Source organism: Sinohyriopsis cumingii, chromosome 16, assembly GCF_028554795.1.
Source record: "Sinohyriopsis cumingii isolate HCF-2022 chromosome 16, ASM2855479v2, whole genome shotgun sequence".
In the NCBI taxonomy this organism is placed as follows: domain Eukaryota; kingdom Metazoa; phylum Mollusca; class Bivalvia; order Unionida; family Unionidae; genus Sinohyriopsis; species Sinohyriopsis cumingii.
In genome coordinates, this window is record NC_142976.1 from 43825513 (window position 1) to 43840692 (window position 15180).

At 34.8% G+C, this 15180-nt stretch overlaps 1 protein-coding gene across 4 annotated transcripts in view; it reads right to left on the reverse strand.

Annotated features, from left to right (window-relative positions):
• Positions 1-3229: 3229 nt before the first annotated feature.
• LOC149780326 (nuclear receptor coactivator 5-like) overlaps positions 3230-15180 on the reverse strand; it is a 62257-nt gene continuing 50306 nt past the window's right edge. For all 4 annotated transcript variants that reach the window (XM_089937198.1, XM_089937197.1, XM_089937194.1 and 1 more), the window contains 2 exons: positions 10124-10429; positions 3230-5634 (listed from right to left, as the gene is read on the reverse strand). In XM_089937198.1, the coding sequence (XP_089793324.1) occupies positions 5060-5634; positions 10124-10429 (881 nt within the window). In that variant the 3' untranslated portion in view covers positions 3230-5059. The remainder of the gene's footprint in view (positions 5635-10123; positions 10430-15180) is intronic.

A 15180-nucleotide genomic window follows, 5' to 3' on the forward strand; every position in this document is an offset into this window, starting at 1 on the left:
TCTGAAATATTTCTAAACAACAATGGAAACCATTTTATTATGTACATGTTCCCACCAGCGTTTGATTGGCTGGAGTATAAAGTAACTTGGGAGGTTATTCGGATAATTACGGAGCAACTCGGTTAAATTCGGTATGAAATGGGCTACTGAGTAGAGGTTGGCTATTGTGACACACTGTCTATACATAATATATAGTTGGCAAAAGCTTCAATTACATTTTTTCAGCGAATCAAAACTTATACCTCAGGAAAGGATAAAAGTCACAATTACATTTTCCCTTTGTCCTTATTCTGACCTAGAGCAACAGGTTATGGTATGCAACATAGTCAAACCTGTCTTGAATGACCACCTTTTCTGCAATAAATAAGGTCTCTCATAACAGGTCATAACACTATATAATTAATAAATCTGTGCATGGAGTTCTGGTCTCTCAGAACAGGTGGTCTCTCATAGCCGTGGTCTCTCAAGACAGGTTTTACTGTACCATCTATACATCTTATATAATTGGCTAATTGTTTCATTAAAACTGTCTTCAGTGGTTTAAGTTATGCTGTGGACAAGAATACAAGTTACAGAATAACATTTTTCCTTTACACTGACATCTGACCTTGAGGAAGGGTGTATGGCTATTGGAGTACTGAAACATGTAACCCATGTTCAAACTGAATACCTTTTTTTGAATATTCAAATTTTAAAAAATTGGTATTGGAATATCTGTTTAGTTATATAATGTTTGGAAACATCTTGTACAAGAAACAAGGCCAAATGTAAAATATGTAATATAGAGTTAGTTTACAATAGGTTTTCAAACCTGCTAGATCACCAGAAATTCAAACTAGGACTCACAAGGCAAGTATAACATTAACTGAGCCTTTACATATCAAGCCATAGCCAAAAAGTTTGTGAACTGTTGCCATACATTTATAGTCACACATAACATTACCAACCCCATCTCCCATCATCTTTGCTGCAATATATTACAATAGTTGGTCTTTTACTCAAATTCTGAAGTCACAACACAGCAATGGAATTAACAATACACTTCAAATCTGGCATTATCCTTTTATTTTCTTTAAAGTCAGCTTCATATCACTAATACAGATCTGAATTTCCAGAAACGAGTTTGTAGTTTGTTTTGAATTACCTAAAACATACAGATATTTCTAAATCGACAGGATATGACATGAAGGTCCATGACTTCTAAGGCAGCTGCATCTGCTATTGTACTACCTTTCAACATATACACAGTTTGAAAACAATACCTCCAGTCTTGAAAAACTGCCAAAGTAACACCATTACGTAAAGCTGGATGTGAACAACTACAGACCAATAGTAATTCTTCCCCTTCTTTCCAAATTACTAGGAAAGTATGTACATAGTTCTTCTATTAACTAAAGTCAAACCTGTCCCTTGCAATCACTCATGGGAAAAGGCAAACTGGCCACACCTCACAGGTGAGAGCTGTATGCAGATTCACCTTTAAAAATGAATTTTTTGAACAAATACCATGCACCAAAATATCTTTATAAGTATTAATATCATTATTCTTTTTATTATCAAAATTATCCCGAATTTATGTCCTGTTCACTTTAATCCATCCTACATACAAAATAATCACAGACTTAAAAATATACACCGATCAAAGTTTGCTGACATTATAAAAACAATATCTTCACTGGCCTATGATAAACAGAAAATCAAAAGCCGTGTATGGCTATTTTTTGCAGCCAATAAACCATAACTTCACCTGCCTTACAGCCTTGTTTTGAATATTGAAACCAACTCCAAAGAAAAGGGACATAATTCATATCTCTTCTCAAAAGACAAATTTTTTTCTTCAGGGGTATCTTAAAGTCATAGACAAATAGATGAAGACCTGAACTACTCCCGTTACACTGACACAAATGGTGACTTCCATTTCTGCAACAATAAAACAATTACTTTTCCAACCATCCACCACACAAATTGCTTTGATGTCTGCAGAGTGACAATTTAGTGATGTTTAGCACTGAGGCATCATGCTGCAGACATGTAACATCATGTCCCACCCAGTCATATTATCCTGACACCAGGCAGACCAGTCCTAGCACTAACCTCTTAATGCTGAGCGCCAAGCGAGGTGGTTGTTGTTGTTGTTATAGGGTTTAACGCCATGTTTTAGCACAAGATAGGATATACATGGCAGCCAGTATAAATGGTGGAGGAAGAACCTGGGAAAACCCCGGAAAGAATCACCGACCCACGAGAAGCTATTGGCAAGCTTTCTCACATACCCACAATGGCCAAACCCCGAGACTTGAACCACCACAGAATGATAAATGTTTTGCGAATTTATTCACATGATACTCCTTTATCTAAACAATGCTTTCCTCATGATGCAAAAATTCAGACTACATAGACTGAATGATGTAGATATGCTCTAGTGACAACTCAAGGTAGGGAGACACCATTGTTTGGTGAGGAAACACCTGGTTACTGTCTGTAGAAGGCAAGTGACCGTTATATGTACAGGATATTTGCCTGGGGGAAATTAGAATGTCTCTTGTGAACAGGCAACCTTCTAGTAAAGGTGACTGTTCGAACAGGTTTGACTGCATCTCAACAATAACAATCTACTTCACGAAAATTAAGCTGGCTTTCAAAGAGATCATTCTTGTGATACTGCACTTATCTATAGGATTGACAAGTGACTGAAAGCCTTTTACAAAAGAAAGCTAGTTGGTACTTTATCTAGCAGATCATGAAATTTTTCTTGAAAAGTTCAAAATCTAAATGTAGTGAAGATGCCCTTAATTAGTTCACATCCTCCTTGAAAACAGGTCTCTGCAGGTACATGAAATTATAACTGGACACCTATCTGAAACTAAAATGGTAAGTTTGGAGTACCACAAGGTTCTATCTTACGGCCCTTGATACCTTGACTGATGCTCAAAGCAATCAAGATGAAGTTGAGAAAATCCTTCAAACAGATTTCAAATATTGTGCAAGGAAAATGGTATGATCCACAATACTGATGAAACAAAAGTCTTGCTGATAACTGCTGGACATAAAAGAGCCAAATTACAAACATGAAAAACACCCAACTATATTTGATATCAGAGTCCAAGTACTCAAGAAATTTACACCAGGCCATAAAATGTTACTTATTTATATTTGGGGTGACTCAGTTTTGAAGGAACATGGCAGGAAACGGATGGTAATAAATAACAAGTCGACAAAGAAACAAGGATGGATTTGACACCTTTATTAACATCGACAAATATCAACATCCTATCCGAATACATTCAATTAATATTTGAATAAGACAATTTGGCATTTGTTTCAGTTCTAGTGGCTATGCTATGCAACACACGAACTGTACATGACATGCAACTGGTTTAAGTTTCATTACAATAGTTTCAATGGTTTTTATGTTATACTCTGGACATGGATACAAGTCACACAATTGCATTATTCATATGTAAAAAGTTTTCTACCAAGCCTATGCTTTCTTTGTTAATATGAATTTCAACCACAAATCCGATTTACAGAACACAAAAAAAAGTTCATAACATGTCTGCCAGACGGCAATGTGACTTGGGTATATAAATTCTGTTGACTGCTTTTAGTACAAATAATTTTAGGACATGTATGAAGTACAGAAGCAATTAAAAGAAGCCATTTGTCTCCTTTGAGCTTTAAATCACTTGACCTTTCAACTCTTGTCCCCAAACTCAATAGGTTAATACTTACCTCAAAAACAACCCACCTGCAGAGTTATATGAAAGTATATGGAATTGGAACTAAATTATCATCCGGCATCATTCACTTTCTTATCAATTTGTGAGCTTTAGAACCCCAGATTGGTGAAGACATATATGGAAACTCAAGTTATCATGAAGAAACCATTTCCTCAGTTCCACTTTATAGTTCTGTATTATGTGGGGATGATTTTCCAATGCAGATTCTGAAAGACAGCTGACTTACGGGACTTTTTGTTAATGAATAAAAAATACAGAAACACTTATCCTGACAAGAATCAGTTTAAACATTCTATCTGTACCAGATGATTTTGGTACATATGATCACTACAAGGGCTGAATAAAAATTATCCACACATATTCTACCATTAAATATAAAAAGTTTAGCAGTGTTTCATCATATTTTGACAAAAGAAAGGCAAAATAGGTGAGAATGACAATGTGTAGGAAAATTTGTGTTAAAATAGGGACATGCCAAAGTGCTGCCTTTTGCCTAATAATGAAATAAGATGGCTTTTTTTTACATGTTGGATATATATTAATTCTGACGCAATAACAGAACCCCACCCCACCCACTCTCCCTCCACGACTTGGATTCATTTATACAAGATTTCATTTCTGAACACGTCAGACTAAAATGTTGTATTGTTCGGCAGCTTTACTATGGATAGAACATCAAGCTTACAACATGTGTAAGGAAGTTAATTTCTGTGAAAACTGGGGGGCAACAGGTCACTGACCTTTGACCTTTTGATCATTTAATAATTAAATTTCTTTCAGCTTTCAAATGACATTTAAAGCTTAGTTTATTAAACAGAAATCAAACTGAAAAGAAAGATGGTTGGACATAGCCACAGTAACACTTTGCCCCCAGGTATATAAAAAGTTTGATATGTTTGTCAGCTTTTGCTTCCTCTTCATATGTGCATTACTTTTTCAAAACATTTACAAGAAAGCAACACAAGAAAAAGACAGGAAGCACGTTTATTACCTACAATGAGTCAACACATGAACAGATTAATTATGATTCAAACATATGTAATTAATGACCCTTAATGAAATATAATGGACACGTGATCCAGACATAATAATAAAATGTTCCAGTCTTAAACAATTTTAAAATGATAAAATTCTGTAACCGACTGCTTAACTCATACTACTACTGCAAATTACAACTGATGGGCATTAAAGCTACTATGGTTGACATGATTTTTGATGATTATGGAGACGAAATGTACAAAATTCATGCATTTCAATTCTAAATGAATGTCTAACCATTTCTAAGGTGCAACTGCAATGTCTTTTAATGGCTCAGAGATTCACATAGGTCTTGTTCTGGCCTGCTGAGCCATCATGGAGCGGGACTGCATGCCCTGTAGACCCATCGAGAGGCCTGGGGGCTGTCGAGTTTGTCCAGCATAGCCTTGCTGCTGCTGATGCATTATAGGTTGCTGCTGCTGCTGACCTGAATACATCCCTCCTGTCGTGTTTGTCATCCCGCCTCGATTCATCATCATGCTGCTAGCTACTGTGGGAGGGCTTTGGACTGAAGTATTGGATGCAATACTTCTTAAAAGATTAGGCCCACTCTGGATGAGGTTGTCCAGTGCTTTCTGAACATTGGGGTGATCCAGGTTGATCATCGAGGACCCGCCACTACCTTGCTGTGCTGCATGGGAAATTGGAGTTCCACCACGAGCAGAGGTATGACCCATTGAGGAAAGACCCGCCTGACTGGCATTGGGCATACTACCTCCTCCTGTTCCTGCAGCTGGAGAATTAGAAGTGCCAGAGCCATTGAGAATGCTCAGAATCTTTGCTTGAAGTTCTTGCTGCTGCTGCTGCAAGTACGCTTGACTAGGCTGCTGATCTCCTCCTTCATAGCTCATTCGACCTGAAAATGTTCCAATATAGATAGATAACATATCTAATATTACAATAAGGTAAAGGGAAGAAATGAGATAGACATAATGTAACTTGAATCATTTGAACCATGACATCTAAAACATCATTCTACATGAACTGACAGCAATTCAATGTCCCTTCAATATATTTTAGTCACATTTTCACCTTTATCCTAAATATGTAAATAATATTCCCATCTCATACAAGTTTATAAAAGCTTTATCTCTGTCAGAAGCAGAAATTCTAACAATTTTTATTTTGTATCTGGTGATGCCTTATGTAGGGGCAAAAAGGTAACCAAGGTGATGATCAGCCTTGGTAGGTGACATAATTTCTTACATTTGCCAACTATCAAAACCAAATCAAGGATCATGGGTGGAAAGCAAGTTTATTACATCTGTGCCATCCTGCCACCACTAAGTTCATGTAATAGAAGCTGTATTGTTTCCATTATAAAATACTGAATATTATTACATTTCTGCTTCATTTTTTAATGGGGGGGGGCAGGCTTCAAAACTTTTATGATGAAGAGAACATCATTAAAATTAAACTTCACTAAGATTTTGTGTGTAAAATAATATCACCAAGTGCTGTGCTCATAAAAATTAAATGCAGAAATTTCAACTCAATTTCATTCAAAATTTAATAACATGAAAATTTCCCAGTATATAGTAATAACTGAAGGTAAAATAATATTTGTGCAATTTGTCTTCATTGTTTCATGACTGTCCCAAATTTTCAGAAACAATTTTTTGGTTTAGAAATTTTATCAGAGCAATTATTGAGAATGAGGTAAAGAATTTAAAATCTGAGAGACACATGATCACATGTGAACAAATGTCTGTATACTGGAAATAACAAAGATGAAAGATTATGTCTATTTCCTTTTCTTTAAGCCACTATAACCTTTTGTCCCTTGGACAAAGGAGCACAACCATGCAAGGAACATTCTGGGCCTGTTCCATGTAGATACCAAGCAGGCAGATGAAGGACAAAACTTGAATAAAAGGTTGATCTATAAATAACTAAATCACTTCAGAAAAGTAGGTCATTGTGACAACCTTTATCTTGGATAGTGGTGGCGGTGGTTTATAATAATGTCAGAAACATCCTGATCAAATTCCATAAAAAAAGTATACCTACAGCTGGAGAGATGCCAGAAAGACAAACATTTACACTGGAGTTAAATGGTAAACAATAAAATCAGTGAAAATACTAGATCACTGTGACCAATTTCCTCCTGGGGTAACTTAAAATGATACAAGACCAAATTCTGTTAAAAACACCTACAGCAGGAGATCTGCAGGGAAGACAAGACTTTTACAATGGAATAACAAGTAAATTACATTAAATGTTAAAAAGTAGTCACTGTGTTCTACATTCCCTGGGGTGGTCAGAATAATACATGGAACAAATAGACATTTTATATGAATAACGTGCATTCAGACATAGATTTACCATCAAGATAATTTTTTTGTTTGCTCTTGGATCAACCTGAAACAACATTTATTAATATAACACAAGGGGGCCCTGGGTGGGTGAAAGTGCTTGCCTTACTCATCACTGCCATCTCACCTCTGTTCACGCAAATTCAAGTTTCAGACTTGGCCAATGTGGTTATGTGAATCAGCTTGCCAGTAGCTCACACAGATTGGTGGTTTTTTCTAGAGTTTTTACAGGTTCTTCCTCCACCAAATATACTGGCCACCATGAATAGCCTAACATGTGCTGAAATGGCATTCAACCAAACAACAACAAAATAACATAAGGAAAGTAGGTCACTGTAGTCTATATTCCCCATGAGCGGTTTAGGATAATGCATGAAAGACCCAATCCATACAATACCTAGAGCTGGATATCTATCCGTAAAACAAAGCATTTACACTTTGGTGAACCTTTAATAATGTCATTTGTATAATTAAAAATATAGATAACAGTGGTTCAGAATTACAAGATGCAACCCAATGGAATTCAATAAAGAACCAATGAATAAAGCTAGCACCAGTAGCAGTAAAACAACATAAAAACCATTAATCTGACTGCAGATAACACTGATGATGTCAATACCAATGATGGGGTTACAACAATGGTTCTGATATCATTTGCACAGGTGAGCTAAAATTTTCATTATTTAAGTTTTGAGGCCAAGTTTTGTTCAGTTCAAGTTCTGAAGACATATTTTATTAAGGTAAAACAATCAGATGACTCTCAATTTCTACTTTTCTCTTGAATAACTCTTGAAGTTTAGCATTGTTTTGATCCCAAAGAGCAAGATGACATACCAGGTGGAAAGACAATCAAGCTGTTTCTTTTAAAACCTTTCTAGGTTCTGTTAACATCCTGAATTGATGTGAGCCAAGATATCAGCTATGGCTGGACTTAGTGATCCTTTTTGTCTAAAATCTTGTCTGATTTGTGAAGTTAATATCATACTGAATGAAACTTTACAGGTAGACCAATTTCATAACAATTCTCATCATACATGGGTATCACTTTAAAAGCATACAACCTCAACATACAGCTCATGTTCAAAAATAGGATGCCCCTCCCCTCCTTAAAAACAAAATGAAAAAGAAAAATTCCCATTTGAGGTCAATGAAGAACTGATAGAAAAAAAGAATTTCTTGGGTCAAGTAAAATTTAGCACAGAGCCTCTAATGGACCACAGTAAAATTTGGTAAAAATGACTTCCAAGAAAAAGGCAATAATTAATATGCTCATAAGTCATCCAAGATCTTGATGACAGACATCAGATCAACACCATTTTCATTTAGAACTAAACATCATAAGAAGTCTTCTGGAAAAACACCATGTCAATATGACCTTTCATTCAGGAGGAATAGTGATAACACAATTTTCAAGATGGCCACTGGTGACCATATTGGACCTCAGATTGACATCTTTTTCATTTGGGACAACTTGACATCACAAGGATTATTTTGGTGAAAAACCCAAGAGAATATGACTTTCCAATCATGAGGAGTAGCAATAACAATGTTTTCAAGATGGCTAATGTTACAGCCATAATGAACTTAGAATAGGTCACTGTTTTCAATTTGGACCAATGAGACATAAGAAGTCTTTCTGTGAAAACCTCATGTTGGTATGACCATCAATTCAGGTGGAGTAGTTTATAACATGACTTTCAAGAAAGCTGCCACATAGTGGCTATATTGGGTATCAAATACCATTTTCATTTAAGACCAACTGGACATCACAAGTTCAGGAAGAGCTGCCACAATATTTTCAAGATGGCTGCCATTGTAACCATGGTGGACATCATGCTGGCAGCACTTCTTTATTTAGGAGATTAGCTCATCAATATGCACAGGTCTCACCCAGTGCATGAGTCTTTTTGAAATTGGGTCAGATGCACAATCTCTGTGGCAAAAAGTTCAGCCAATCAGAGCAAGGTTATTTCATACTTACTATGTGCAGATCTTGCTCATCATAAAACTCACAAGCATATTTACCAATAATATTTTTGAAATATCCGAAATGGAGTTGGTAAAATCTTGACAAGCTCATCATTAAGATGTGTGGATTTTGATCATAATTTTTTCATGTAATATCATGATTATTTAAGTCTATTTACCAAGTTTAATCAAAACTGGAACAGAAATTGTCAAAAGAGAGGCTACAAGTTCCACTATCAGAAGCAAGGTCACATCAATAATATGCATGGATCAAGCACGTTACATAACTTAAGCAAAATTTCGACCATATAAACCTACACTTGAAGTTTGATCAAAATTGAATATGGCTTGCTGAGTGGTAGCAATCTCGGCCAATCAGATGCAAGCTCAACTCATTACCATGTGTCAGTCATGTTCACAAACAAAACTCGCCCAAGACCTTGATATGCATATATTCCAATTTGTATCACAATTGGATTAGAAATGTGGTCTCAAGAGGGGTAATATGCTCAGCTAATCAGGTGTAAGATCAACTCATTTTTATATGTACATCTTATCAAACTCATCAAAGATCTTGATATGTCTATTTTCAAGTTCCTTTATAAAGTGGATCAGAAATAAGGCCTCCAGAGTGGTAACAAGTAAATGTTGGATCGACAGATAACAAACGAAGGACATAGGGCCACACCATAAATTCATTTGGCCTTATAGCCAGGCAAGCTATAAAAAAATGATCTTTTCCATAAAAATTGGGGTCAAAAACATGAAGTATACAGCCTTTGCCACCTTAGTGGTATTTAAGTAAAAAAAATGAAGTAATAGAGGAGAGTCTTGATTGTTCACACACATAGTGAAAAAACATAATCGGAAAGGTTAACCGAGATGCTGACAGTAGCAAATTATTTACTATGACACGTCTCATGTTTTAAAATTATGCATGCCAATTTATATATGGAACTTACCTAGAAGAAGGAAAAAAAATAATTTTTTAAACCCAATGCTGCCATAATAAATAGTACTTGTGTCAGTTCCATGTTTAATATTTATGCTATGTCCAATTACCTTCATTATTCATAGGAGGTGGTCTTCTTCCTTCTACTTCCATCAGCTTTTCCTTTCTCTCCTTCAAATAAATTATTACTTTGTCTAACTCTTCAATTGTCAGTTGCCGATTATCTGCTAACAAGTTAAGCAAGTACGAGGTTTCGGCCCCCGGTGGTATGAAAGGGGTCGAGGGTACTGCGGGTGCTTGGGGCCGAGGTGTTGGCAATGCCTGTGTGGCAGTCTTTTCACGAGCTGCCTGGAGATACTGGTCATGACTGCGCAAGATTAGCGACATAGCATCTTCAAGTGGCATGTTTCTGTGTTCTGTTGGGAAGAAAGACAGCAAAAAATAACAGAATTTGAAAGCTTAAATTTTATGTGGCTAAAGACTTTTATAAATATATTTTTTAAGTCCGTTCAGTGCGTGTAAGATTCGTTGGTATCTTCTGTACTTATTCTGAAATCCAGACATGCACGATTCATCAGAAACTTCAATCAATTTATCATTAACAATTGTTAACCTCCTATGAAAAGTTGATAACAAGAAAATTTCTCAAAACTTTCTGGATGTTCATATTAAATTGGACTGTTAATGTGCAATATCAAAACTGTGCCTTAACTGAGAACTGATTGTTAATATTAAGTAAGAAGCTCTCTATATATGCATATACAACTCTCTACATACATACATATATATATATATATATATATATATATATATATATATATATATATATATATATATATTGTGTGCATGGAATTAAGTCAGAATCAATTACCATATTCAACACAATAACCACATGATGCACTTTAAAAAAAATCTTGATTAGTGCATACAGATAATAGTACTAATAAATATAACGGTATTATTAAATACTATAAACAGTATCCCCTCTCATGTCCATGCTAAAAGAATTATCTCCCATTATTTATATGTCGGTAGTCCATTCCTTCCTCAATGTAGATATGCTGAAAAAAGCATATGCCAAATCAGATTTTGAGTCTAATTTAACACACCAAGTTAAGCACAGTGCTTGAAATATGTGCCATCCCAGCAGACCAATATCAGGAGGAACCGTACTTTTTTATACAGAATTTTTCATCAATTGCTGGCCATGAGCTTCTATGAGTTATTTCAAACACTGGAAAAGCAGAGATAGGACATAATGCACACAAGTAATGCAGCCACCTCCCTCCCACAATATTTACCAGTATCAAAATGTGCAATTTATGATGGCTCGCTTGCACAGATTTGATGAAAACAGGAGTGTGCACTTGTTAAAGTGCATGTCAATATTATGTTGAATATGGTACATCACATTTTAAGATTTTAAGCTCCTTTAGCTATTTCAAATCAAATATCAAATACAAAGAGTCCTGAGACAACTGCAACTTACCGCATATCAGTGTTGTTCTTGATTTAAACTTAACGAAAGAAACATGAAAGGCTTCCGCTCAATTAACATACGTCGGACATTTTTTTGTAAAAGGTTTAATTTTTTTTTTACATTGTATCTTTTAAAGCTGTTTTTAACACCACTCCCTCCGTTAGTTTTGGAACTTAACTTTTAAGCAGCCCTAAATTGCTATGATTGTGCTGACATGCTGTTAAATGACATACATACACATACACGCACACACACACACACATACACACACACACACACACACATATATATACATACATTTCAGGTATGCTCAAAACATTCTTGAATCTATCTTTAGTATAAATGAACTTCTTAAGTTAATCATCCATCAAAAATTGACACAAAAGGCATGGAAATGAATTAGTCTGTATTTTTTCATCCATCACAATAAAATAAACAATTTGTCACGACTGGCAAAAGGAATCACTTCATAAAGAAAAATCCATTCTCCTTAAGGCACCTGCCATCATTTATGCACTGTCACAGAGAATATCTTATGTTATACTAAATACACTACATGTATAACATGGATTAAATTTGCACAGGTGCTCAATACATGCCAAGCTGAATCCAATTTAACAGCACTATGAATTTACTATATTTTTGGGGGAATAAATTGCCAACCTTGAATTTAAAATATTCATCTAAGAAAGATCCTTCTGTGGAAGCAGCCACAATACTGCCCCAGATCCGCAATTGAACTAATGGAAAACAATTTTGACAAGCTGACAACCATGTAAAATAATTCTATCTCACAGGTTTAATAATGTAATGTGTAGCACTGAATTCTGTGCTTTCGATTAAAACCATGGTTGCTCTTCTTAGCCAATACATAACTTGTTCACCCAGTTCCACTAATGTAATATAATAATAAGTAATCTGACTGTAACATAAATTTTGTTAAAATTACACGAATTATAATTACATTTCCATCGACCTGTTTGACTTCAAAATGTTGAGGGAGCGGTGTATTGTTTAAAATAGTCATTAGTCATCTTGTTTTTAAATTTGATGATTTTTATATTCTTTTTAGCTTTTTTTAAGGCATTTTCGGATTTGTACAAGGATATTTCATAAAGCTTATATCATCCTTTCACAATTTAAAATATCTTTAATTCCAACTAACTGTTGACCACTTTCAATTGATTGTTTGAGTGGAGAGTGCCTTTTGTTTTTAAATCTGTTGTAAGTCCATATACAAATAAATTTATACTAATATCAACATTTCAATATTTTATACCATTTCAGTTTTTCATCTAAAAAAAAAACAATGACGGGATTAAATTACATGGGTTGATCTAAAGGTTTGTGTGCAACTGTGTATAGAACAATTAAAACAAGCTACAGAATGTAAAATGCATCTAGATTTGATTCAGATCATTTCGGAACATATCTTAAAATTTTTGTATCCTGTGGTTCGATCTCTTTACGCTCCCATAAAATTACACAAAGTGAATATGAATGTTGGAAGTTATGCCATGTGATTAGACGGTCCTTGGATCATTCATCCAACTTATCAATTTTATTTCTCTCTTTTGGACTCTCAGAACCATTCCAATATTATAATGGAAATATTTATAAGCTATAATGGGTCATCTATTTTGGCCAAGAAGAAATTTTATACCATAACTGATCCAAATACAGACAGATGTCACAGCAAGCACTATGAGACCTCTACCAGTTGCACGATTTCTATCGCGATACACACTTTATGGACTTAAAGTTAAATAAAAATTGTATACTGTGCAGACTACATTTTTTATAAAGCGCGACTTGATGCTAATTTGCAGGAGTTATCATGCATCACTGCTCTCCAAGTGCAATAACTCATACAAATTTGCACGATTCACAGACTTGCATGCCCTGGTAGCATCCCGAGAAAATGATATGCACGACTGTTTTGTCTCCATTTTTATACTCTTCAGCAGTTACAAATTTGCGCGATTCAAAACCTTGCATACCCTCGTAGCATCTTTGGAAAATGGTAAGAATGACTGCTTTGTCTCCATTTTTATGCTCTTCAGAAGTAAATATAAAAGAAGCTTGTAGTCACCTGCTGGCTCAATGTAACCACTGACTTTATAGGTATCAAATTGATTCATTACTAAATTCTGTCAACTGACTCTTTATAAAAATTTGTCTATTGTCAATACTTTTACTTAATCCACACAATAAATAGGGTAATCTAGTTTCATGGCTAATATCCAATCACCAGTTTCTGAGTACAGATAAAATATTCCTTAGTTTATATTCCAACTTAAAATGTTTTATTTTTAGTTGTCTTTAAAAACTTGCTCAGCGTCCAGAAACCTTGTGTACAATTTAAAATGGTTACAAATTCTGAAAATATAATATCTATAAATATGTGGTATTTATGGTATTTAAGAAACCAAGAGACAAGTGCAATATATGTACACATTTCTTTAGAAAACAAGGATACAGCATTTAGAAAGTATGATCTAGGTAGCTTGGTTCTTTTTACTTTTTTAAGCTGTCCAGAAACTTTTAGATCAACTCTATTCTACTGAAAGAGAAAGTACAAATCCACCAATTTTATTCAAAGTCAATATCACACTTCAATACATACTCATTAGATTATGTTTTGAATTACAAGGCATTTTCAGAAACACAATCACAACCTCCCTCAAATTCATAAAGGAATAATTAGCAAGTGGAAAAGGACGTTTATTGTAAACATTTGTTCAGAAGAATCCTCCAGAAAACAGGTTCAAAATTCATGCATTATTTATTTTAAACAGTTTCTCTTCATTTGAAACAATGAAAGCCACGATTTACAGATTCCACAAGATCACAGCTCTGGCTCTATTTTTTCTGGATATTTGTTATATAGAGTACACATTAACAAACACACAATATTACTTTACTAGCTAGCAAAACAAAGATGAAACCAAATAAAGATATGTTGATTTCTGATGATTAGGATTTGGTTAGCTTCTGTGATTATTGTCAAATACAACAACCATTATGTTTATCTAGCTTGTTATTAATGGTAAAATAGGTAAAGAAAACAAATATTCCATTCCCTGATATCAAGGAAAGTCAGCTTCAGTTAGTCCTAATACAATGGGAAACACATGTCCATTTTGTATTAAGATGACACAAGTATAACAAATATTTTTTCACTTCTCTTTCTAAGAACTGTTTTGCAAATTTCAAAGATATGTCAGTTCATGACATTGTTGGAGCTTGTCTGAAAAGGAGTCAGCTTCCTATATGTAGTCTCGTGGCAGTTTGTAGAATATCCTAATGGGGGTGGGGGCAGGAGGACAAATGTACTTAGCCATAAGACAATGACAAATTTTTAAACATGCTGAATCAAGCATATGTTATGCGCTGCGTTCTTTCTTTCAACATGCTACTGTTTAAACTAGAAATGTTTTCCTGAACAAATCACTAAAACAAGAGACCCTCTATTTTCAGCCCAACTTTTATTTACCTAGCAAAATCATACATACAATGAAAGAAAAAAGAAAATTTAACATTGAGCTTGATCTACCAAACCTTAGCAATGATTTTAATTTTGAGCGTGGCTGCATATGCAGACGGACATATAGACATACATATACACCAGCGACCATTATGTCAAGATTGCCGCCAGGCTTGATATTTAGTAGTATTCTAAGCACC